At 39.0% G+C, this 24,137-nt stretch overlaps 1 protein-coding gene across 1 annotated transcript in view; it reads left to right on the top strand.

Moving 5' to 3' along the window:
- Abcb1 (ATP binding cassette subfamily B member 1) overlaps window positions 1-24,137 on the top strand; it is a 159,845-nt gene that overhangs the window by 74,039 nt on the left and 61,669 nt on the right. Inside the window, exons 2-4 of the mRNA XM_059257289.1 lie at window positions 8,083-8,153; window positions 11,638-11,686; window positions 22,310-22,469. Of these exons, the coding sequence (XP_059113272.1) occupies window positions 8,089-8,153; window positions 11,638-11,686; window positions 22,310-22,469 (274 nt within the window). The 5' untranslated portion in view covers window positions 8,083-8,088. The remainder of the gene's footprint in view (window positions 1-8,082; window positions 8,154-11,637; window positions 11,687-22,309; window positions 22,470-24,137) is intronic.

Raw genomic sequence — 24,137 nt, 5'->3', positions numbered from 1 at the left:
GAGAGAAACTTGATGTGAAAAGGAAACAGCCATAGACCAGTACTGCCCTCTCCCAACACGTACCCACACTTGCCAGGCTGGAACCTGACCATTAGAACTGAAAGCTCCAAGTCACAGAGCCTGTGTTGTTAACAAAGCCACCTTCCTACCTGTCCGTGGGGCACTGGTTCTTTAGCACTTCAGAGACTCAGCGGAATGCAGGACTGCGAAAGATGATCTCTATGTTCTTTCCAAGCCCAAACATCTAGAAGCGCTGGTATGTGAGAAATCCTATAGTAGAAACCACGTTAAACAAGGTTAAAAGTCTTCATTTCTGAAGATTTCTAAAATGTTAACTGCACCACTCAAAACTCCCCACAGCTCTGTTCTATCTTGGTTAGATGCCACATCCTCAGTGAGGTCTCCCCTGACCATATTCAACTTTGGCCTCTTTCCCTACCTACTGCCACCAGACTCCGTCCCCTTTCCATTGTCCCCAGCGCACTTTCCATCTTTGAACACACTGAATCACTTATTAAGCTTCAGTCTCATTGCCTAGATGCAAGAACAAATATACCCCAGCAGAGGCTTTTGTTTGCTTGTCATTATACACTGTGCACTCTAGGACAGCATATAGCATCTAGGAGGTACTCTCTCAGTTGTTAACATTGTTGAATGAGTGAGGGAAGCCCTCAGGCAAACGTTTTCAGAAAAGTACTTACTAACACATTTCAATTGTAAAATGTGATGTAACCAACAATGTACTAGAACAATGCGTTTTGCTCATGGAAGTATATTTTAAATAGATATATCACCTGAAATAATACAAAAACTGGAAAAACAGAAATGAGCAAGCACAGGCTCATTGAACTGATTTAACCTTGTTCTCAAGAGAAAGTTCATTTGAGATTAGGCAGGTTCAAAGTCTATGAGTCATAAAGCAATTGAAAAAAACTAAACAGGAAATGATGCTTTTTATGAACGCTGCCAAGAGTAAAAAAATAACTTTTAAAGATAATGTTATATTTACATCAGGAATTTCTTAGTGCTGATGTCTGAGGGTAAAAGGTTGGCTATAAACTGAGATAAGAATGAGCTAGATACACACTAGGATTGCTACAACTGAATGGTAACTGAATATCTAAAGAAAGTCCCTTTAGGAGTCATCTTGACAAAAAAAATGCTAAGGGGGTAAGAAAGCTATTCATATTATTTTATTTATCATGATTTTTGAAACATAGTCCTACTATGTATCTCAGGTTGGCTTTTAATTTTTTTTTTTTTGAGACAGGGTTTCATTGTGTAGCTCTGGCTGTTCTGGAACTCTTTGTAGACCAGGCTGGCCTTGAACTCACAGAGATCCACCTGCCTCTGCCTTGGTGCTGGGGTTAAAGGCGTGAGCCTCCACCATGCCCACCTGGATTTGAACTCTTGATCTTGAGTTTATCTCCTAAGTGTTACAAGTGTGCACAACCATGCCCAGCTATCATCTCATTTTGAACTGAAACTCTTAATTAATTAAAGTTACTCACTAGTACATTAACAATGGTAAGAGCACAAGTAACCACCTTCGAATTTAACCATTCAGATACTAAGCAACTGCTTATCATTCAGTAAGTTATTTTACAAACGAGGAATTTGAGTCTCAAGAAAAGTAAGTTTCCCAGTGTTAGACAGCCATAACTTACCCACTCTCCTGCCAGTTGCCACAACTGCTCTGGAAACTAAGGGGTGAGGGTCAAGGGGACCAAAGAGTTTGAGATATCCAAAGACCAGAGACTCTTGAATTCAGTTTGATACTAACATCCATTTTGTCTACTAGCATGCTAGACTACCTCTTGTTTCTAACCTTTTAGGAAGTTTTACTAAATGGCAAGGTTTACTATTGGCATCATTCAACTGAAGGTGTATTTACGTAGATTCTAAAAACATATATCTATATGTATATATCTTAAATCATCTTATTTCTTGGCAGACGTCATTGGCATGGATTGGCACAGAGTTCCCTTGAGTATTTCTCTGAAATGGATAGTGGTCCCTTAGATGAATAAGTTTAGTTTGGTTTGCAAAAGCTCATGTGCTAACATTACCCTAATGATTTTTCAGCCCTAAGTTCCTCACCCCACAAACAGAGCCTAAGCAGATTTGCACCTGTTTGTCATCTGCAGCTAACCAAGTGCCCACTACACAGTAATCAACGATCGTAAGTGAAGGATCAAGAAGGAAATGACTCCCCTGCTAAAGTTCTTCTATTTGCCCGGATATATTTTAAAATCTGAAGTAATGCCATTAACAGAATTTAGTCTCTGAGTTCACTGAACTACTTGTGCTGTGCTTTCATTCAGCATTAAAGAGGTACAATTCCAACTTCTAGGAACTTAAACTCTTCTGAGGTACAACGATTAAGTCCTTAGTTGTTCTTGCCTGCTTCTGTCTTCTTCAAGTAGCTATAGCCAGTGTTTACTCTGGTAAGTTACAATCAGATCTTTGATCTTCTCCTTAAGGCTTTAAGGAACTCATCAGTTAGCGAAAAAGTGTATCCAGGTTATACAAACAGTTGATGGGCAAAACAGAGGGCATCTCGTGCCTCACTCATCCTACTTCAAGTGCATATATAGTTCTGTTTTATTTCTCTCCCTCTTCCCTTCCTTTTATTAGATATACGATGAGGAAAGTTTTCACAAATATGAGAAAATTTAAGAAAAAGAGTCTTGGGAATTCTCAGTGTCACTTGTCTTAGTTTAGCTTGCTAATTTTGGCCTTCCCCAAATGTGACTGTTTCTTATGAGCAAACTGCATTGAGAAACAATGGCTAGGATTCTGGCCCTCTGTCTTTTCCATGTTCTTAATTTAAAGAAAATCATTTTTACCATTTCCAATATGAAAAAATACACTTTTAATGCAGGAAATTTTCAAAATATAAGAAGTTTCAATTTTAAAAACTTCATCTAACTTCCACCACTAAAAACTGAAACAACCATTAATGTTTCAGTGTATTAATTTCTAGTTTTTCAGTGACTGACTTGCTTTTCGTAGTTAATATTATGCTATCACAATTTCCCCTTGCCCTTTTCCTGGCAACATTAGCATGGGTATTCTCCAGTGTCATTACAAACTTGGTAAGTGATTTTTATATTCCTACTTTCTTTAAGAGACCTTTTCAGGGCACTTGCCATGCCAGCCGGGCAACAGGAGTTCACTCCCCAGAGCCTCCATAAAGTTTGTCAGAGAAAACCAGCAACACAAGTGCCCTCTCCCTTCCGTGCACACTCGTGCTCTTCCACAGACACCATATACTTATACACATACGTCATAACAGAATAAAGCTTAAGAGAGACTATTGTTTTCCCAGCCATGCATATGTGGTTCAACATTTATGCCACTTTTTATCTCACTTTTTATCAGAAGAAAATAAGGCAGAAATGGATATATTTGGTCCTTATCCCTAATCTTTTGTTTTTAATCACTTAAGATATATTTCCCAAATTGAATTATTGGATCAAATATGTTTAAGATATATATGGCCACATTGGTTCTTTATTCATTTTAATACCACCTTATTTTACTTTACTCTAATGAACAGTTTATAGCCACACTTTTCCAAAATATATTTGTGCTTTAATTTGTGTTTCTTTGTAGCTATCATGAATATTAAAGTATCCCACTTTTTAATTTCTAGTGTACTATTTCCTTTTATATGCATTGTCTACTTTTTTATTTTTTTCCCAGCTATATTTGAGCCTTTGTATTATTCTTATCCATTTATATGAGTTTCTTTACATATTAAAACATAGCTCTTCCGTAATAATTTAAATAAATATGTATTTAACTTTTTGTTGCATTTAAAATAAAAAGGCTTCTGTGTTTATGTATATAAAACAATTATTTATACTTATTTTCACATCATATTTACTTTCAGTATCCTTCACTACCCCCTTTCAGTCATTACAACTTTGTGCTTGAGTTTTTAAGCTTTACTCTTGCCTTGGTGTCTAGCCATTGGCCATCTTTGTTAGGAAGAACAGCTAATAACATGCTTTATACTGAACATTTCTAAAACTTGCCCTATTTGTTTCTTGAAGACATCGATCCTTGTGTTGTCTCTGACTTAACAATATTGAAATCCATGCTTTGAGAGGCTGAGTAACTCGAACCTACTCCTTTTTTCTATCAATTTCTTAAAAGTCTTATAGTAGGTTTAGAAGACAGGGCCTTCCTCAGGGGGATGATTTTCTAATGGAGTTTGAAAGATAATCCTAGAGGATCTTAGAGGAGATGTTTTGTGACAAAGGAATCCCCAAACACCCTAAAGATAACTCAGGCAGCTAACCTACTAGTCCAACTTCAGTAAGCTGTTGCTAACTAATACCTAAGCAAGGGTATTTTTAATAAGAAGATATGTAATCTTTATGTGAACCACAAATAACAAACAATCCATCCTCAGATAAAATACTGGTAATTATCAAGTTAAAATCAAGGCTAATTAGGAGTAGGTGAAGGGTAGAAATTATCTCTGCCCAGAGTACATTAATAAATCACTTAATTTTAAATTGAGTTACTTTATTGTGACCACCATTCTACTTGAGCTGTGACTGTCACATTATAGGCTAAAAGACAACAGGACAACATCTTTGGAAATTACCAAATTTAAAGGTTTAGCTTTTTAAAATAAAAAATTGTATTTATTTATTTGTTTGTTTTTGAGCATGCGTACAGAGGTCAAAGGCAACGTGCAGGAGTTGTTCTCTTCTTCTATCATGTGTATTCTGGGAGTTCCACTCACTTTCTCAGTCTTGATGGAAAGAGCCTTTGCCCAGCATTGTTCTAATGCAGGACTTTAAGAAGCAGTCTAGAGGTAATGTGAATTTGGGTACAGTCATCCCATATCCTTGTCACTTGGATAGTCATATGTCTTTCACACATAAAAATCAGTTACACATAAATGGGTGGACACTAACATTGTGCATCCTTTATTGTTAGCAGAAGTGAATCATTTACTTTGCACTGGGATCCTATGATAGTCTTTCTGTCCCAAGTCAAATAAGTTCATCAAGGTGAACGTTGCTCCTCTTTCTAAATATTAAATTTAGACTCAAAGTAGCTAAACAGAAGAGCTAGGAGAAGAAGAGAAAATGTATTCTTACAGAAATCAAGGACAGAGACACAATTTACAAGAGGGTCATGAGCAGAACTTGAATAATTAGAAATCTTGAGAGAATACATGTTAGTTTTCCATCATTGTGATGAAATATCTCAGAGAAACAGTCAAAGGAGAAAAGAGTTATTTTGATACATGATTTCAGAGATGTCAGTCCACAGGCTAGGCAGAAGTGGAGCATCACGGCTGGGATTATGTGGTACAGCACAGGTGTTCTCATCATGGCAGTTAGAAAACAAAGGGGGCACTGAAGGGAGTCTAGGACAAAGCATAATTTCTGAGGACAGACCACCAACGACCTCCCTGGAACTAAGTCCCACCTTCCAAATTCCAGTTAAATCCCAATAGTCCCGCAGAGTAAGAATCCTTCAGTGGATTAGGTCAGAGCTCCATGAACCAACCAGTTCCCAAAGCCCAACCTCTAAATCCTACTGTATTGGGTCCAAGCCTTCAACACAGAAAGATTTACATGTAAGAAAACACAGGGTGGAAAAAGACAATAGCAAGTTACCTGAGAGGTACAGTGAATTGGTTGAAATGAAATGAACATGCATGTGTCGGGGGAGATGGTCTGACGAGTTGAAATAGAAGAGTAGAGAGAATACTATGGTACAATCCTTAAAACCTAATAAATTCTAAGATGAAATATAGTTGATAGCAGAGGGCCATTGTAGCATTTCTAAAGTTGAGCCATAAGGTGAAAAGTTTCATGGGTCTAAAAAAGGTAGGGTAGAAATGTATTATAGTCATGTTCTAGATTGTAGTGTAGTTAAAGGTGAAGGTGTGGTGGTACATGTCTGTAATCCAAGTCCAGAGACTAAAGCTGAAATATTGAAAGTTCAAGTCCAATCTGGAAATATATATTGATACACTGTCTACCTACCCACCAAAACAATAAGGAAGGAAAGAAAAAAGGGATAGTTATTACAATACTTCCAAGTTCTGGGTTTGATGCTTATTAGCTATTTTTTTTAGCAAATAATGTAGACCTGTTTCCTTCACTGGGAACTAAGAATAGCAATAATAATAATAACAACTTCATCAGTTCTTGGGAGGATTAAATGAGTTTATCCTTTTGAAGTGCTTAGTGCAGTTTCTCATGTATGACCAATGCTTAAGAAATGCTAGTTACTACTGTTCCTTAAGTATGCACAGCACCAAATATAGGAGAGATGCAGTCTCTCTAGTTGGAAGAGTAAAGACAGGGCAGAAGCATAAATAAGACTAGAAATGTTTAGGATGAACCTGAGGGGGTACATTTGCCCCAGGTAGACTACAGGTGCTGTCCATGAGCACAGCCAATTAGAAAGAGAAAAACAACCCCCCCACAAACAAACAAACAAACAAACCAAAACCAAGAGGAACAAAAAACTAGTGACCTATTAGAAAGTCTGTAACAATATTAGTTTAAAGAAATCAGTAACGTACCCTCCCAAAAGAGTCAAAGCAAGGACATTTTGGGTAAAAGGGGGGGGGGGAATGGCTTTGAAATATATTAAAGGAAGAAGTTACACTTTCGCATTTTGCAGAAGCAATGACAGGCTTTGCTTTTTCTCAATACTTGCAGCAAGTCCAGAGGCAACTTGAGTCAAATAATGCAAATTAGAGGTTACAAAACAACCACTTTCCTTATGTTTTACAAAAGAAGGAAAGCACTCAAAGGATTTAAAACTGCTCTGTGAATTTGTATTGGGAAGACTGCATTTATTTACTGCTGGTTGGTTTGAAGAAAATTACAGGAAGAATATAAAATGTAAACACTGAAAGAAATGACGACTAAAGTAATGCGTTAAAAGTTACGTTTAATAATCCAAATTGAACTGTAAGAATCTCAAATGCCCTGGAGGGACATGGACATTGGTTTGATAGCTAACAGTTCAAAATATTACATATTTTTAAATACCATTTCTACACCGAAATGATCCATTTATATACTGGAAATCTGTTTTGTTTTATTTTTTAAATAAAAGAGATAAGCCGATGTACCTGAGAAACTGAAACATACTAAAGAAAAGCTCCTGCACAGGGATTCTCTTCAAGGAAGGGAACTAGGCAGGGTCTGCACCCATTGTTTAATTGGCTATTAGACGTTATGCATAGAATGTGTCACGTGCAGAAGACCAAGTGCAGATCTACACACACTCAACTAACTCTATATATGGACGCATGTGTAGAGAAGCGACTCTTACAAGTGTGTCTCTGATGATTCGGGATATGTGAGTTTGTCAACTCGACCTTTGCGAGGGAAAACCAGACAGCGCGTTTCGTCTAGAAGTCCAACCTGTTTCGCAATTTCTCCTGCAATAATCCTTGAGTCAAGCTGGGCCGGGAGCTGGTTAACCTCCTGGTCAAGCTCTCTGACTGGGCGGGACTGCGCCTGGGCGTAGGCTGAGCACACCAAGTGTACTCTCCTGTCCTCAGAAAACCCAGGCTCAGTCAAGCAGCGGTTTGCAGGAGCTTCTGCCCGCATCTTCCCAGGCTCCGCTAAACTCAGGGTCGCTTCTTCCAAATTCCACGTCTTGGCGGACTTTGCGAAGGAAAGCCCAAGGTGAGGTGGACGGTTTCCCGGAAGGGTCGGCTGCTCGGGATGCCCTAGTCTGGTCCCGGGGTCAGGAGTCTCAGAAGTCCGTGCGGACCGAGTGGCGACAGCCCCAGTCGCTCCGGGAGTCTCCGAGCCGGTGTTTTCGGCGCCAGCCCCGCGCTGTGGATCCTGCTGCCCAGCTCCGAGCAGGGCGGGCCGGCAGGATCCAGAGCCCAGACCCGGTCCACGTGGGTGACCCGGGAGCTCCCCGGACCCCCGGGGTGAGTTACCTCCAGGCCCGGTCCCGGGAGCACCAGGGCGGGGCTCCTCCTCCCCGCTGGGCTCCCCGCAGGGCAGTGAGGTCAGCCTAGGCTCTGGACCCCGCGGGCATGTATTTGGCTGATGAACTGTGGTGTCTCCCCAGGTCGTGATGGAGCTTGAAGAGGACCTTAACGGAGGAGCAGACAAGAACTTCTCGAAGATGGGCAAAAAGAGGTAGCCAGATTGTTTCACTTTCATACTTGACATGTCTTGTACATTTGAGCAATTCGTTTGTAGTCTCCAGCACCGCAGTAAATGATTAGTGGTTGTTATTTCAGCCTTCAGAAACATAAACCAGCCATTGGAAGGAACTCACCCGCTTGGAGCAGTCCTTCAGATGTGTGTGACTGACCGAGGCTCCTGTTCAGCCTCTAGACCAGCCAGCCATGGCTCACACCCTTTTAGTTTTACAACCTTAGTTTTATGAGCACTGTTGGTCGCTCATACATCTGAACCATATGCTGCTTGGGCTCTGCTGTGGTCCATTATCTTGCTTCTGATAAAGCAACTCCGTAGATATCGCCTGTTTGTGGCAGAGGAAGAAAGGCAAAAATTACGTTTTGTTTGTCTCTCAATGGCTGTTTCTATATAAAATGGTTGTATTAGCACAGAAAGAAAGAAGCTGTATCTTGCATTCAAAATTCTACAAAGGAATGTTGCAAGTCTAGAACCTACTTATAAACTATCATAGGCAGTCTTCAGTCCCCATAATACCCTTATTGATAGCCTACCTCTATGTCTGACCTAACATTCCTATGACTATGTATGTATTAAACACAGAGATCTCAAGCTTCTATTAACCCACAAGTTAGAATGTCATCAGATAACATCTGAGACCAATAACTTTCTTGTCTGATGAACTCACCGAACACATCTAAGTGTGCTGATTTATGGCATTATAATTTATTTTCAGTCCACCAGAAGGGAGAGTAGAAATAAGCTCTCTTTGTGACATACCTGGTTTCTAAATACCGTTGCTCACTAATTCCTCCATCTGGGCTTGGTCTGAAGCAGACACAACCATGGGACACTTCTGTCCTTTAAGAAAAGCCAGTGTCACAACAAAAGGGGGATTCTAGATTAATAGATACTAAAGAAACATGACCAACAAATGTGTTGTGTGAGCTCTGATTAAATCAGAGTTCAGTAAAGAAGAAAGAAAGCACACTTAGGAACCTTGTGGGTTGGATTTTAAATAATCTCAACATTGAGGTTAAGTTTCTTAGGTATGATAATGATAGTGGAATATATGAATACTGTAATATTTGTAGCTTAATAGTTTTGCAGAGTATTAACAATTGATAACATATTCTTTGTATGGATAAATATTGTCAAATATTAGTAATTTTATTAATCTAGGTGAATTATATACTAACCTTTATACTTTCCTGTTTATTTCGTATTTTAATAATAAAAACTTCAAATAAACAAGGAAGACACATAGTAGAAGGAAAGTAGCCTAACTTTTGCCTTTAAAAAAAAAATAGTTTGCCGGGCATGATGGTGCATGCCTTTAATTCCAGCACTAAGTTTGAGGTCCAGTCTCGTCTGCAGAGCTAGTTCCAGGACAGCCAGGACTACACAGAGAATAGTTTAAAGAATTGCATCCATACACAAACACTTGACATTTGAGTAAGTATGAGGCCATGTGGAAGGAAATGGGAGTGTCCAGTCCTGCATAGCTCTTCATTTTGGTATTAGTGCCATCTTTTCCTACAGTTCTTCTTCAAACTGAATTTGTTTGTTTATTTAACAGTTCTTATGGAACTGCTCGTCACCACTGATTTCAATCTGTTCTCAGTCTTATGTTTTATAAGGATCATAAAGAAGCATTTAGTTTTGTTGACAGAAAATGGTGGACTAATAATAGTACTACCTGGATTATATGCATTTGCATACATTCTTCACAAAAAATGATGTGCTGGTTTTTTGTTTGTTTGTTTCATGGTATTGTTGTTCAACACCAAGGCCCTGAACACTCTATACAAGTGCTCTAAAATGATGGTTGGCACTTCTGTAAAGATCGTTTGTGCTGATGGGATAGGGAATAATCTAGTAGGGCTGAGAATTGGTATAAAAGTACATTTTCAAGCCATACAATCTTAAAAGTCAGAGGATGTATCTTACAGCTTGGAGCTTATCCCCGTGACTCGGAAGTTTAAATATTGGGTTTTGTTCCAGCTGTGGGACTTTTTACTCTTCTGCAATTTTCTCATCCCTGAGAGAAAGATAAAGTTTGCCTTCCTCAGAATTGTTTACAAATTGCATGGGGAATGCTTACTTAGTGCCTGGGATACTAGTATAACATCTCCAAATAGCATCGGTTTAGAGAATAGAAGCATAAAAAGCGTAGAACTAAGACTCTGCCACTTATGGTTATTGTCCTCTTCATATCATGGATTCTGGGATACTGAATGGGTCTGCACTGAGAATGAAGTGGAACCAAAGATGTCTGTTCAACAAACTTCTTCATTTAACAAAACTGAAGATATTTGTGTGTAGTACATCCATTGTCCACCTACATCAAGCCAAATGCAAGCAACCTCTGACCTTTTTCTTTAGAAAGCTTTTTCTTGGCACTGGGAAGATGGTTCCGTCTGTAAAACGCTTGCCATGCAAGCACAAGGACCTGAGTTCTAACCACAAAAACACACACTGAAAAAGTCAGGCATGCCCTCTGTGCCTGAGATCCTCAGGGTTGGTGACCAGTGGAACTAAATTAGCAAGAGCCGAATTCAGTGAGTGTCTCAAAAGTTAAGTGGAGAGTGGTTGTGTGAGGTATTGAATGTGTATTTTTTCTAAATGCCGTTTAGTCCAAAGGAAAAAGACAAATTTACCTTTTGAACTTAAAAATGCATGTAAAAATAAGGCTTTCTGTTCTAACAATGTTTCTGCGCAGGAACAATGAGACTCAGTATGGTTAGTTTGCCTTTAATCTTAGGTGGCGGTTATGTATAGTGAAAATGGGTTAATCATTTGCATCTGGGCTCAAAATAAGAATGGACCCTGTATGTCTAAGGATAGCTTTTTGACTGTTTACAGAGCATCTTTTCTAGGTTGTATTTCTTTCTATAATGGTTCGCTTAGTGCTGCAGATAACCTTTCACAATTAGATTTCCTCCTAGGCTGATTGAATTACTCTGTGTCTTAGGCTAGTTGACACAGATCTGATCATCACTGTGCTCTATTCGGAAAGAGCAACATTCAGTCTATAGATAGGATGCCTATCACCACCATTACTCAAATGACAACCAAGGTGGTCAATACTAAAAGCATGAATAATTTTGTAATTGGAATAAAAACGCAAAACTTTCCTTTTAGTGTGTGTTTTTCTCATTGTAAAAAGTAGGTGTGTGTGTGTGTGTGTATGTGTGTGTGTGTATACACAATGTGGAAAATTAAGAAATATCTAAGGTACAAAGAAATATTTATATAAAGATTCTAATTCTCATCAATAACAACACACTGATAGATTTCTAAGATATATGCAAACATATTTACATTTAAACACATAAATATCATACTATTATGTTTTTGTTGACTAGTATAGACATGAATTTTGTCTTGCTGTTTAACAAAACTCTGTAAATTGATTTAGTAATTGTAAGGTTTTGTATAGTTTTTAAAGTTTTGTGTAATTATTCTGCTGTATTTTCAGTAAAAAGGAGAAGAAAGAAAAGAAACCAGTGGTCAGTGTGTTTACAATGGTGAGTTTTGAATTTATTACTAAAATTCTTTCAAGTTTATCTCGTCCTTTTGTCCCCTAGAGAAGAGATAAATCATCTGTTACAGTATTTCCTTGGAGACTATCGTAATGAGGAGGTAAAGCTAGATTAAAGTTCTCCTTTTTTCAAGGGAAGGCTATTTATAATTTGACGTATGAATTGTGATTTAGCAAGCACACCTTTCTGCCTAGATTTCAGTATTCTCTTTGTGAGTTAGGTCTCTTTGATCTATGGCCTCCATAGACAGCTTTCCTCATCATGATCTTTGCCATCTGGATATGGGACACGGGTACATTGCATGACATTTTTAATGTCCCTTACATCCTGGCAGGGTCAAAGTCCCAAATACATATAATAATAAAAGGTAGCAATGGCTTATTTATTACTATGATTTAGCATATGCCATTATTCTTCTGTGCTGAATAGCTGAAAATGTAAAATTGAAAAATTACGTAACTATTTAGTTTTCTGGTTGCATACTAGTTGTTTGAAAGCATTTTTAAAAACTCACTTGGAATATGACAGGAATTTTATAGGTGTGACTTTTTAAAAATGATCTCTGTTTCCTTGAACACTTCCTTTTTTCTAAGGGTCCATGCAAATTTACATGAACTGTTCCAGGCACCAGAACCTGGGACAATGCTCAACCAATTGAGTCTTTCAACACTTTCCTTATAATTCACCCTTTCCACACTAGACGTGTCATGAAGTGTGGAGGACTGAAAGAGTGCCATGTAAAGTGCATCTTTGAGCATTCCATATAAAAATAGATTTAGGTAGGAAAACAGTTTCATGCCTTGCACTGAAGACTCTGGTTATTTTAGACTACCGACATCTTCCACTGCTTACATGTGTTCTTGCTATGGCTCCTTTTGTTACACATCTTCACCCCTCTTTTTGCCCTTGTCATTATTATTGCTGGTGGTTTTAATTTGAGATAAGAGCTCAAGTATCTCGGTTTCTAACTCCCTGTGTAGTTGAGGATGACCTTGAATTCATGATCCTCCTGTCTCTACCTCCACAGTGCTGAGATTGCAAGAATCCCACACAGGTCATCACAGAAATAATTCTTGAATGACCAAATGACAGCTTTTTTGGTTTAGATTTTATTCTTCTTTTTAAAGATTTCATTCTTATACTTTTGTATAGGAGGAAACTTACATTAAAGTTAGATTCATTCTTGAAATCTAATTTATGTAGTTACTTTGATATCAACATGGTTCTCTCTTACTGTTTAGGTTTTTGTTGTGGTCCTATTTGTTCTGTTTGGTGCCATGGATCCATCCACTCAGGCCTTTTGTGCATGCGGAGCATACACTACCAGAAAGTTCTTTCTTTTTCCCTGTAGTTTACTTCTTGTGGTTTATAGGTTATAATTTCTTAAAGACTTGAGAGTTTTATATTTCAGAAAATGTACCCTAACTACTATATAGAGTTAGTGCTATCAATATTGAATTCAAGCCACTCTGAGAGAGAGAGAGAGAGAGAGAGAGAGAGAGAGAGAGAGAGAGAGAGAGAGAGGGAGAGGGAGAGAGAGAGAGAGAGAGAGAGAGAGAGGAGAGAGAGAGACAAATAAAGAGTCTGAATGTGAAGTAGCAATAATCTCACATGTATAGCAATATGTACTAGACATTGTTATAATTATTCCCATACAAACTCATTTAATCCTTAAGCATTTTCTTGCCCCCAAATACCTAGTAAGGTGAGGATGAAGGGAAGGTACTCTAAGCCTTTTTAAGAAGTGCTGTACTTCTTAGGTGTTGTTCTAGTTACACTGATGAAAAGCAACATGTGGAAGAAAGGATTTATTTCATATTTTAGCTTATAGTCCATCACTGGGGGAAGACATGGTAGGAGCTTGAAGCAGAAGCCGTGTTGGAAAGTTGCTTTCTGGCTTGCTCCTAGTTCACATACTTTTCTTGCAGCCTAGACCCACCTGTCTAGGGATGGTGCCTCTCACAGTGAGCTGAGTCTTCCTATATCAATTAGCAATCAAGAAATTGCCCTACAGATATGTTCATAGGCCAGTTCGACTGAGGCAGTTCTACAGTTTGGTTCCCTCTTCTTGGATATGTCAGGTTGACAACCAAAATTAGCCAATACAGGCATCTTTCTCTTGTCCCAAAACACTGATGTAGAAAACTGAACTCTAACCTCTATATAAAACCTATAAACATAGGGATATAATCAGAAGGTTTTAGGCTAAAATTCTAATACTTTTGCAATGCTTATTAGTAGTTTCTAGGTAAAAGTAAAACGTGTGTGTTGGGGATTTCAAAGGACTCTGAGTCTAATGACTTACTAGGGTGACTCAGAACTCAGGATGTTGCCATACTCACAGCTAAGATTGAGTAATGTACTCAGCAATAATCCCATCTTAGATAAACCTCATTGGCTATGATGCTACCTTTCTGAAAAGCTGCAGTTAAGATTTATTATAGCAAAAGAATGCAAAGCAAAGCAGTAATGGCAAAAGTCACATGGAGTGAGGTTCAGAAGAAATCAGACACAAGCTCCCAGAGTCACCTACTCAAAACACCCATTTCCCCAGCAAGGAGCTGTAAGTTGTAACAGCAGATGCACAATGCTTTCTGTCAGTGGGGTGCTTCAGCGACAGTGCCAAGGTTTTCATCGGGGCCTGGCTATTAAGAAACCCTCTATCTGGTAGGTACCAAAATTGTAGATTCATAAGGAAAGCAAGTCATTCAGCGTAATCCACACTGCAAACTGGCCACAGTTACCAGCTGCAAAGACAGAACCTTCCCAGATCCACGTTCTAGATGCCAACCAAGCACCAATCATCCAAGTAGTTTTTTCTAAATATTTCTGGACTCTTTCTGCTCCCAGAGTTAATTTATGTTTACTAGGAGAACTTACAAGTGTGGAGAGAATAGTTACCAAGTTTAACAACTCACTCAAAATTTATACTAGGTTTCACTTTATGTCAGGCCTCATTTTAGTCTTTTCAGAAACACAAATGTAGAATAGACTTAAAATCAAGTGGGGAAACTGGGAAAGTGGAAGTAAGTAAAAGCAGGAAAAATGTAAGTTGTCTGCAGTTCCTACAAAGTAAACGCAAAGATTACACACTCTGTTATCATTTGTGGCAGATTTAACTCTAAGCTGCATTGTGCATCGTATTAGTCCCCATTGTTCTGAACAGACAATACTATCCATGTCAGGAACCAGCCTTTGTAAGTACCTTCCATGCATTATTTGATTTCAGTTTGTGCTGGTCAAGCTCCTCTTATCCTTATGCATTGCTGGGCAAAATGCACACGTAAGAAGTTAAGTACTGCAGGGCAGTGGTGGTACATGCCTTTAATCCCAGCACTCGGGAGGCAGAGGCAGGTGGATCTCTGTGAGTTTGAGGCCAGCCTGGGCTACAGAGTGAGTTCCAGGAAAGGCACAAAGCTACACAGAGAAACCCTGTCTCAAAAAACTAAAAAAAAAAAAAGAAAAAAGAAAAAAAAAGAAGAAGAAAAGTGCTGAACTGTAAGAAGAAGAAGTTAAGTGCTGAACTGTAAGTCACGGTCACCTGTTATAATGGAAGGCCCAACTTTTGTCCAGCTATGCAAGTAGATGATTACTTTTAAAAACTGTAATTGTTTATGACAGCTTATGATTGGTTAAAATGTAACCTCCCTGAAGCTGAAGAGTTCTTTGTTAATGCTGTTATCTTATGACTATCTGGTCATTGAAGACTTTGCCGCCTGGCTTAGCATCTTCCTTTCCAACCCTGATCCTCTTACTCACTCAGTGGCTTTTATTGTTGTATGAGTAACCAACCACTCCTTGACCTTTGTAACATTAACCGTCTTGCAAACCTACCTGAATTTGGATCTGTTCACTCTGTTTTTCATGTTAAAACACTGATGCCCAGTTTCTGTGGCGTGCTTGTTTAGGCAAAGTCTTACTGTGTAGTCCAGGCTGGCTTGAAACTAACTCATATTCCTTCTTCCTTAGTAGAGGTAATGTGATTAGCCACCACACCCGGCCCGGTTCTTACAACACATTACTTGAACTTTGGTTCCCACCTATTTGCCCTTTCTAGGCCTGGCATAGCTATTATCATCCTTTTTCTTCCATATCCCCAGTCTGTGTGAATGGAATTTGCTACATTGTCAAGTCTCTTCCATCTTTGTTGCCGGTTAGCTTGAATGTTTTGGGATTTGGTTTCTACTCCTATCACTTACTCAATTTAGTGGACATTTGAAAACTCCATCTGACCTTGAAGCTGCCCTTGTCACTGGGCACCAAATTGTTTCTGTGATGATATGGTGTGGTTTCTTCCCACTTCTGGCTTCTGGAGTCACCTTTGCCTTTTAGGAGTTTCTCAATCCTTTATCCCCTGAATCACTGACGAGGTTGGCATTCATCTGCTTCTACACAGACATTTTCAAATTATGTTTTGATCCTCAAGCAGAACCTTCTTCCTAATTTCTCTGTCTTCTCTGCACTTACAATGATATTCCTTTCCAATTGATAACATTCCTCCTTTGCCAGCTTCGTTTACCTACGCTCGAGTCATGCTTCTATTTTAGTAACCTTGTAAGCCCAGACTCTATAGTCTTTGACTCAATTACAACATCCCCACCCATACTCTTCCTTTGTCAATTATACTAGGGTGAAGACCTTGGTCCTCTCCTCCTAAGATAGCATCTGTCTATGATGTCATAAGCTCAAATATATCAGTTTCAATTACAGTTTCTGATTCTTTCTAAGGAAAGTTTGCTCCTTTATTGTCTCTCTTTTGGCACTGTGATTCATTTTTAGTGCTACCACAGAAAATACCACTAGATAGATTGAAGACAAACAAATTTATGCTCTTCTGGTTCTGGAGTGAACTAAAATCAAGGCATCAGGAGGCTTGCGCTCCTTCTGGAGGTTCGTTGGACTGTGCTTTCTTCCCATTTTGAACATCTAGGGGGCAATTACATCTCTGTGTCCCCTCCTGGTGTCACTTTAGCCTCTGAGCACCCTCCTGCCTTGGAAGCACCTCTGTGATGATCAGTGGGTCTACCTGGATGTCCCAGGATAATCTTCCCAAATCCATAACACCTGCGGTCTCTTTTATCACATCAGACAAAGTGTATTCACAGACAGGGTCCCAGGGTTAGACTGCACACATGTTAGGAGTGACATTCATTTGTCTCTCATTCCTAGCAAGGCTTTATTCTCTCAGCCACTCTTTCTTTTAGCATCCGTGCTCCAGTTTGGTTCTTCTCAATACCTACCTGTCAGAGTCATATGGGAACATCAGTCCCTCCCTTCAAATGTTCTACAGCTTTTCTTCTCTGCTTAAGGGTTGTAATGCTTTTTCCTTTTTCCTTAAGGGAAATTTCGGAGTGAAAAAACCAAGCCATTTTCTAATACACAAACCACTTATGGTATGGCCTGTCTTATTTATGAATTGACCACAGAAAGCTCTTCTGCCCTGTCTGTTCTTACTGTAGTGTTTGCTCATTAATGTATACCAGCCTCATGTCTACCCAGGCATCTTTGCATGTGCTCTTCCAACCTGAATGCTTTTTTTTTAGAGATCCCCACATAATAAACTGCATCCTTCCTGTGGCTGTTCCCTGACCTGCCAGTCTAAACTCACTGACCTGTAAGTCACCGTCTCAGTATGAATTTATAGCCTCTAAATGCTTAACCACTTCCTCACTTCTGACATTTCTTCTTCCTGAATGTGTGCTCATGAGAGTGGGGTGTTTTTACATCTTGTTCCTTTTTGTTCCACAGAGGTCTAGAACAGTGCCTGGAGACCTAATAGGTACCTAGATACTGAGTGGATAGTGACCGTATCTATTTCTAATTAGCAACTGCACACATTGTATGCTTTCTAAGGACAGGTAACCCATGTTGTCCACTGTTATTGCCAGTACTTAAAACCAAATGTGAATCTTAGTATATCTTGTTAAAGAAATTTAAAATGTTGAATGAGTGAATGAACCCAGTGATCTTCCTCTCTAACCCATGGGTCACAGTAAGGTCACATTGCTAATCATGCTGTGAACATTATCTCAGCTCCTTTCCTGCCTGTGCCATCCACCTTTTTCCTGGGATGACTCGCCTTCAGTGTTCAATACCAGTTACCTTTGTTTTGTGTTTGTGGCTTACTTTCTCTGTCCTTTCTGCTAGCCTCTAACCAGTTATTTTTCAGTTCCTTTTTATTTTAAAGGCCTTCACCTATAGCCAGTTAATACCTTTATCCAGTCTTATGTTACACCTGATATGTTACAACTTTGTCTGCTTATTCTTTGACTGTGAATTCTTATTGTTATGTTTGCAAACTAATTATAGTAGTGGGGTATTTTATGTTTCATCCTACCTTCTTGATAAAAGTTTCTATATTGCATTGTAATCTTTGTAACGGGTGTGTGAATTTACTTTAATTTTATAAATACCAAACCTGAGGCTCAAATTCTTTAAATTATAATATAATTACATAATGTCCCCCCATTCCCTTTCCAACTCTGTATGCCAGCCCCTCAGTTTCCTGGCCTCCTGGCCAAGTTGCTTTGTAAATATACATCGACATGGACAACCACTGAGTCCATTTAGTGTTGTTTGTGTGTACATGATGTCAGGACTGACCACTTGGTATTGGATAACCAATTAGGGGTTCATCCCCGAGAAAGATGAATTCTCCCTCTCAGCAGTTCTTAGCTGTCTATAGTTGTTTGTCTGGAGGTGAGGTCCCTATGAGACTTTCTCCATCCACATTAGCATGTTTATTAGTGCTGTCCTTGTTCAGGCAAGTCTAATTGAGTACGTTTCCCTGTCATTACTAGGAGACACAACGTCACAGCAGATTCCCTGCCCTTTTAACTCTTACAGTCTTCTGTCCCCTCTTTGCAATCAGTGTCCCCTGCGAGACTCGAGGTTTCTACTCAATCCTCTACTCGCCCACCTCTTTCCTCATAAATTGTAAAGTTGAGACATTTGATGGAGGTTTTCATCCTACTCAACATTTTGTTATTACTTTCCTCAAATCTCATTCTTTCTTCCAGAAGTCACAGAGAAATAAGACAAAGCTGACTTATCTTGCTATGTCTGTTACTAGAATTCATTCTTGCCTCATTTATTCCAGTCTGAGATGAAGAGAAATACCTCTCCATGCTTTGAAAACTATCTTCTCTTTCCCAAGTTTTACTCTGTAAAATTTCAAATATAAAAGGATAGAATGGGAAACTTCAGATTCATACACCCACCATGTATTGCTAATAATTATTAGCATATCGCTATGTCGTGTTTCAGTTACATCCACAAATTTCATGGTATTTTATATATAGCCTTCTCATTTTATTCATTTCAAAGGGTTTTCTGTAAAACTTTTCCTGAAAATATAATGTATTTACACTATTTAGCAAAATGAGCAATACTTTCTTAATATGATAGTTTTTATGTTCAATTTTCCAGATTATCTAGTAATTATGTTTTACAGTTGATTTATTCAAAATAAGACATTTGGTGACATCCTTTGTTGTTTTCTCTTTAGAATGGCCTGAAAGGGATGCTCCAGTGGCCTGTAGAATGTCCTACCTGCTAGTCTAGTTATGTGACTCCCCTGTGACATCATTGGACTTTATTTTCCATGCTTGGCTTTTCCTATATAGAAGTTACATCTAACTGTTCTATTGCATTCATATGAAACATTTTTAGTAAACAAATTAAATAGGGGAATTTTGTATCCTTTGTGACTCATGACTCTTAAAAACATCAATATCGAGGTATTCCCCACTATTTACGGTGCTCTCTGATCACCTGTTTAATGTGATGATGACAGCTCGTATACGCTCCTCCAGCAATGAGAAGGAATCCTGCGGCACCCAGGGACTATCTTGCCTCTCTTATTAACTTTGATTTCTATAGATGATACCCTTTCCCAGGTTACTGAAATAATTACTTCCTGTATTTTGTAGGCTATCGCCCCTGTTTACATCCTATGTTTTTACCTCTTGTCTCTTTGTCTGGCTTACTCAGGGCATCCTGGAGTAGTCCCATTGGCATTGCACCACAATCTGCTAGTTACCTTTTCTCTTCCTCTTTTTATCCCAAGGTCAAGAGAAGTTAACACTCTCTTTCTGTAGCTTTGTGTCCAGGTATGTCTTCACTCCATGCATCCCTTTCTCTCTCTACATGACCTCATCCACTCCTGTGATGACTGCCTCAGATGGTGAGGGGTTTACATCCTGGATAAGAATGCAGCCAGCACTCGAGATTTTCCTACTCTCCATCCTTTCAAACACGTGACTCTTCTAGCTCCCCCATCTCCTTGAAGGGTCCCTCTTAGTTAATATGCTTTATTTTTGTGCTTTCATGAATGAAACCTCTAACTTGAGCAACTTTAATCTCCTCAAAGCCCGTCTGAATCTATCTTGCTTCGGCTTGCTTTTCTCTCCGGCTAGAATGCCTTCCATCTTGCTTCTAAACATCTGTTCTCCCTTCAAAACTAGGAGGGATTTACTCTGATGGATTTCCATGGGGAGAGAATGATCATTGGCTCAATTTCATGTCTGCTCTTTACACTTGCTGCCAAAGCATGCCGAATGCACACTGCCTGTACTGTTTCCTTTGTCTTCCTCCTGCCTTCAAGCTTTCTGAAGTTAGGTATCTTTGGTATATACTCTGCGGCTCATATCTGTCATTGAGTTAAATTTGCACACATCACCTCCCTTGTTTTGATTTTGGCCAATGAGAAGTTCTAGAGGTGGAATATTGATGATGGTGATGATGAGTGAAATTTTTGCCTATCAATTATCTTACCTTCTTATTCTGAAGAATATGATATTTGATGTATTTAATAGATTCTTTTAAAAAAGATAATTTCTGCAAGCAGTGGTAGTGTATGCCTTTAATCCCAGCACTCAGGAGGCAGAGGCATGTGGATGGATCTCTGTGAGTTTGAGGCTAGCCTGGTCTACAAAGCTAGTTCTGGGACAGTCAGGGCTATACACAGAAACTCTGTCTGGAAAAAATTAAAAAAAAAAGGTAATTTCTACCTATTTCTTTCTCTATACTTTTTGAAGGGAGAAGACAGTTGCTTGCACGAAATAAGGAATGCACTGGCAACCTTTAGCCTGTGGTACAACCAAACATGAAATATGCCCAGACACTATTCTTCCCTTACCTTCAGGGTTTAATTTGTAAAGAAGATGTTGTTTTGAAAATTATGCCATTAACTCACAATTAATCTCATTTGGTTACATTTTTAGTAGCAAGAAATAATTTAAAGACAGATACCTAAGAACTATAATATTTAATATATTTTTTTTATCCCCAGCCTTAGCTTTCATTAAGTGTTTCATGAAACTTGTCTTTGTTTTGGCTCCTGCTGTGTGGAGTACCTTTCAGTGCTGGCCAGAGCTCTTTGACTTCTTGTCTTTCCTTTCAGCTCTTCGCTCCACTTCACCATTGCTGAGCATCTTGACAGTTAGTTCTGTCTCATTCTGAAGTAGATATAAGCTTTAAACTCTTGGTTTCTGTTTCTGTGTTTTTGTGTTCCCAGATCCCTGGTCTTTACTTTGGTTCCCATTTTCTGCCTAGAGTTAAGAATTTTTACTGATTTCCCCTCTGTATTAGAAAGCTCTTAACTATAGCTACATGGCTACCCATGACAACCACCTGCTTCCGAGTCTGTCCTGTAGACTCTCACGGGCAGTTTGGTGCTATTGCCTGATCCCTGCTCTTCATGCTTCTTTCATTTCCTGCTTAGACTTTTTACCTGGTTTCCCTCCCATGATTACAGACATGCTACCTGGAGATAAATGGTACATTATATGACAACCGTTTTTCTTAGAGATTATCTACAGACTCTTGCAGTTAGCTCAGTACTTTCTATTTTCATTTTCTCGTACTTTTTTTTCTTTTAGCCCTTCACCAGTTTCTTGAGTCATTCTGCCCCCTTGACAGACCCTGGGCTTACTTACCCTTTCTTATGATAGTTATCCTCTATCACTTTTTGGATTCAGATAAGCCTTGCTTTCTTCTTGTATCTTGCCTATGATTAGAGAAATGGTGCTAATCTGTAGTAGTCATTCAGTATGACCATATTTTACCTCTTAGAGAAAAATGTTCTTGGGAAATATTCATCCAAGTAATTCTTTTTCTTTTTCAAATACGTTGAAGCTACTTTACAGATATAATAATACCATTTTGCAACAGATCTTTAATCAAAAACAATTTTAAAAATTAGTAAAATGTTTCCTCAATGGTGTCTTCAAGGGGCCGTTGGCATTCAGGACTTTTTCCATGAACTAAAAAGTGGTCTCTAGTCTTAGAAACTGGAGCAATAGTCCTGATATCTCTGATATTATCTCATGAGCAACTTTTATAGTTCTCTCATATAAAAAGAGAAGACAGACTATTCCAATGTGAAGAATTAAGACAGAACTCAATAAATGAATCAAATGTCCATTTTCTTTTTAATCAAGCTATTGCAGTAAGAGGGTAGAGGGCAAAGAGGCAAAGTCAAGAGGGTAGCTTGGACTAGTAGCTAGTAGTCTGAAAAAAGTTTGGATTTGAAAGAGGTTTTGGAGGTAGAGGGGAACATCTGTGGAAATTACCCATGCCCATGCTCTTATTTTCCTCTCTTTGTAGTTTCGCTATGCAGGTTGGCTGGACAAGTTGTACATGCTGGTGGGAACTCTTGCTGCTATTATCCATGGAATTGCACTCCCACTTATGATGCTGGTGTTTGGAGACATGACAGACAGCTTTGCAAATGTAGGAAACTTCCTGCCAAACACTACTAATGAAAGTAAGTATTGTTTGTGGTACTGATTGTGTTGGAAACTTGCAAAATTCACTAACCTAAAGTAATTCTTTGTGGGGTCTTAATATGGGTACACTGTGTTCAGTGGTCCAGGTGGTAGAGCGTGTGGACTCCAGCTCATCCCTGTAGTGAGCTTCAGAAGATGATACAAGCATTAGAGTAACCAGTGGAGGCGCTGACAGAGATATGTGGAAATAGAGAGGGGGACCTCTGAAGTAAGAAATACCCCATAAAGCTTCAGGGAGAAGTACACAAATCTCATCAGGTCCTTGAATGGAAAGCTGGGATCATTAGCGAGGCTGTGGCAGATTGACTGTGGGTGAAAGAGAAAATTCTAGAATGATTCTAAAGCATTTAGCCTGAGAAACTAGAAGAACATAATCATTCTTAAATAAGATGAGAAAGATGGGAGTCCAGTAGATTTTAGCAGTAGCAAATACCAGCAATTGTGTTTTGTAAATTGTTACAGGTTAGGCTTTCTGGGAGCTAATCCAGGAATGGAGAAATGGGACCAAGAAAAATATAAAGAGGTTTGTTAGAAAGGATTTGTGAGAAAGGGTGAGAGCCGGTGCTCAGGAAATGTTTGCATAAGATAGGTGCAGCAGTTATCTTCAAAAACAGGAAGAGGTAGAGAATATTGAGTGTCAGAGTCCAAAAGTGAGTACCCGAGGAGGTGGACTGTGAGGAAGTTCCTGCCCTTACTGGCCTCAGGTTCTGAATCTGAATTGTAGGCATTTCGTCCTTGGGATCAGGTGTGCCTTGTAGCCTAGTAAATCTTTAACGTTCTTGTTCTTGTGTAATGAGAAGGGCACATGGGATTCCTGCTTCCAAATTGGCAGGGATTGTTTTCCCAAAGAATAATTTTGTGTAGAGAGGCTACCATGGATACATTTCCATCCTTTACCAAAGCCCAAACAAAATTTCCCAAAGGGAAAGGCATCGATAGTGAGAAACATTAAAAATGAAAGTTAAAAGGTGCTGGAGAAGTGTGGTCTGCAATGTTGAAATGCCAGCACTTTGTCAAGCAGCAACGGTTACCATGCAGTCCACACCAATGGATAGCACAGAAACCTGCATATATTATATTTTCATATGCATACATACCCACGATAAAGTTTAATTTGTAAATTAAGTACAATATGAGATTAATGACAAAAATAATAGAATAAATATAACAATATACTACATTCAAAGCTATGTGAATGTGGTCTCTCTCTCTTTCTCAAAATACCTTACAGTGTTGTTCTCACACACCCCTTCCTCTTATGATGACGTGAGATCTTACAGTCTCATGGTTGATTGCAGGAAACTGAAACCACAAAAAGTCTAAATGTGGTGAAGAGGTCTTGCACTTCAATTTTCTCATGATTTTGAAAGTAAGAAATTTGCTTCATAGGAAACAAGATGAGAGCAGGAAGGCGAATGGGCAGTTGAAAGAATCTGCGTGTTACACGCTTGATTGGGGAACAACAGATTAATAGCTCTAAGATTCAATCTTTAGGCCATTTCAGCCAAGCAGAGATTGAATTCTTACTAAACAAAACTACTCAAAGGTTTACAGCTCAGTTTCCATACAGGTGGGGAAAATATTACGAAGGTATGAGGCCCTAGTTCAGTGGTACACCTAGCATGCATGAAATCCTATGTTCAGTC

The sequence above is a fragment of the Peromyscus eremicus genome, chromosome 3 (genome assembly GCF_949786415.1).
Source record: "Peromyscus eremicus chromosome 3, PerEre_H2_v1, whole genome shotgun sequence".
In the NCBI taxonomy this organism is placed as follows: domain Eukaryota; kingdom Metazoa; phylum Chordata; class Mammalia; order Rodentia; family Cricetidae; genus Peromyscus; species Peromyscus eremicus.
This window is presented reverse-complemented; position numbering and strand designations above follow the sequence as displayed.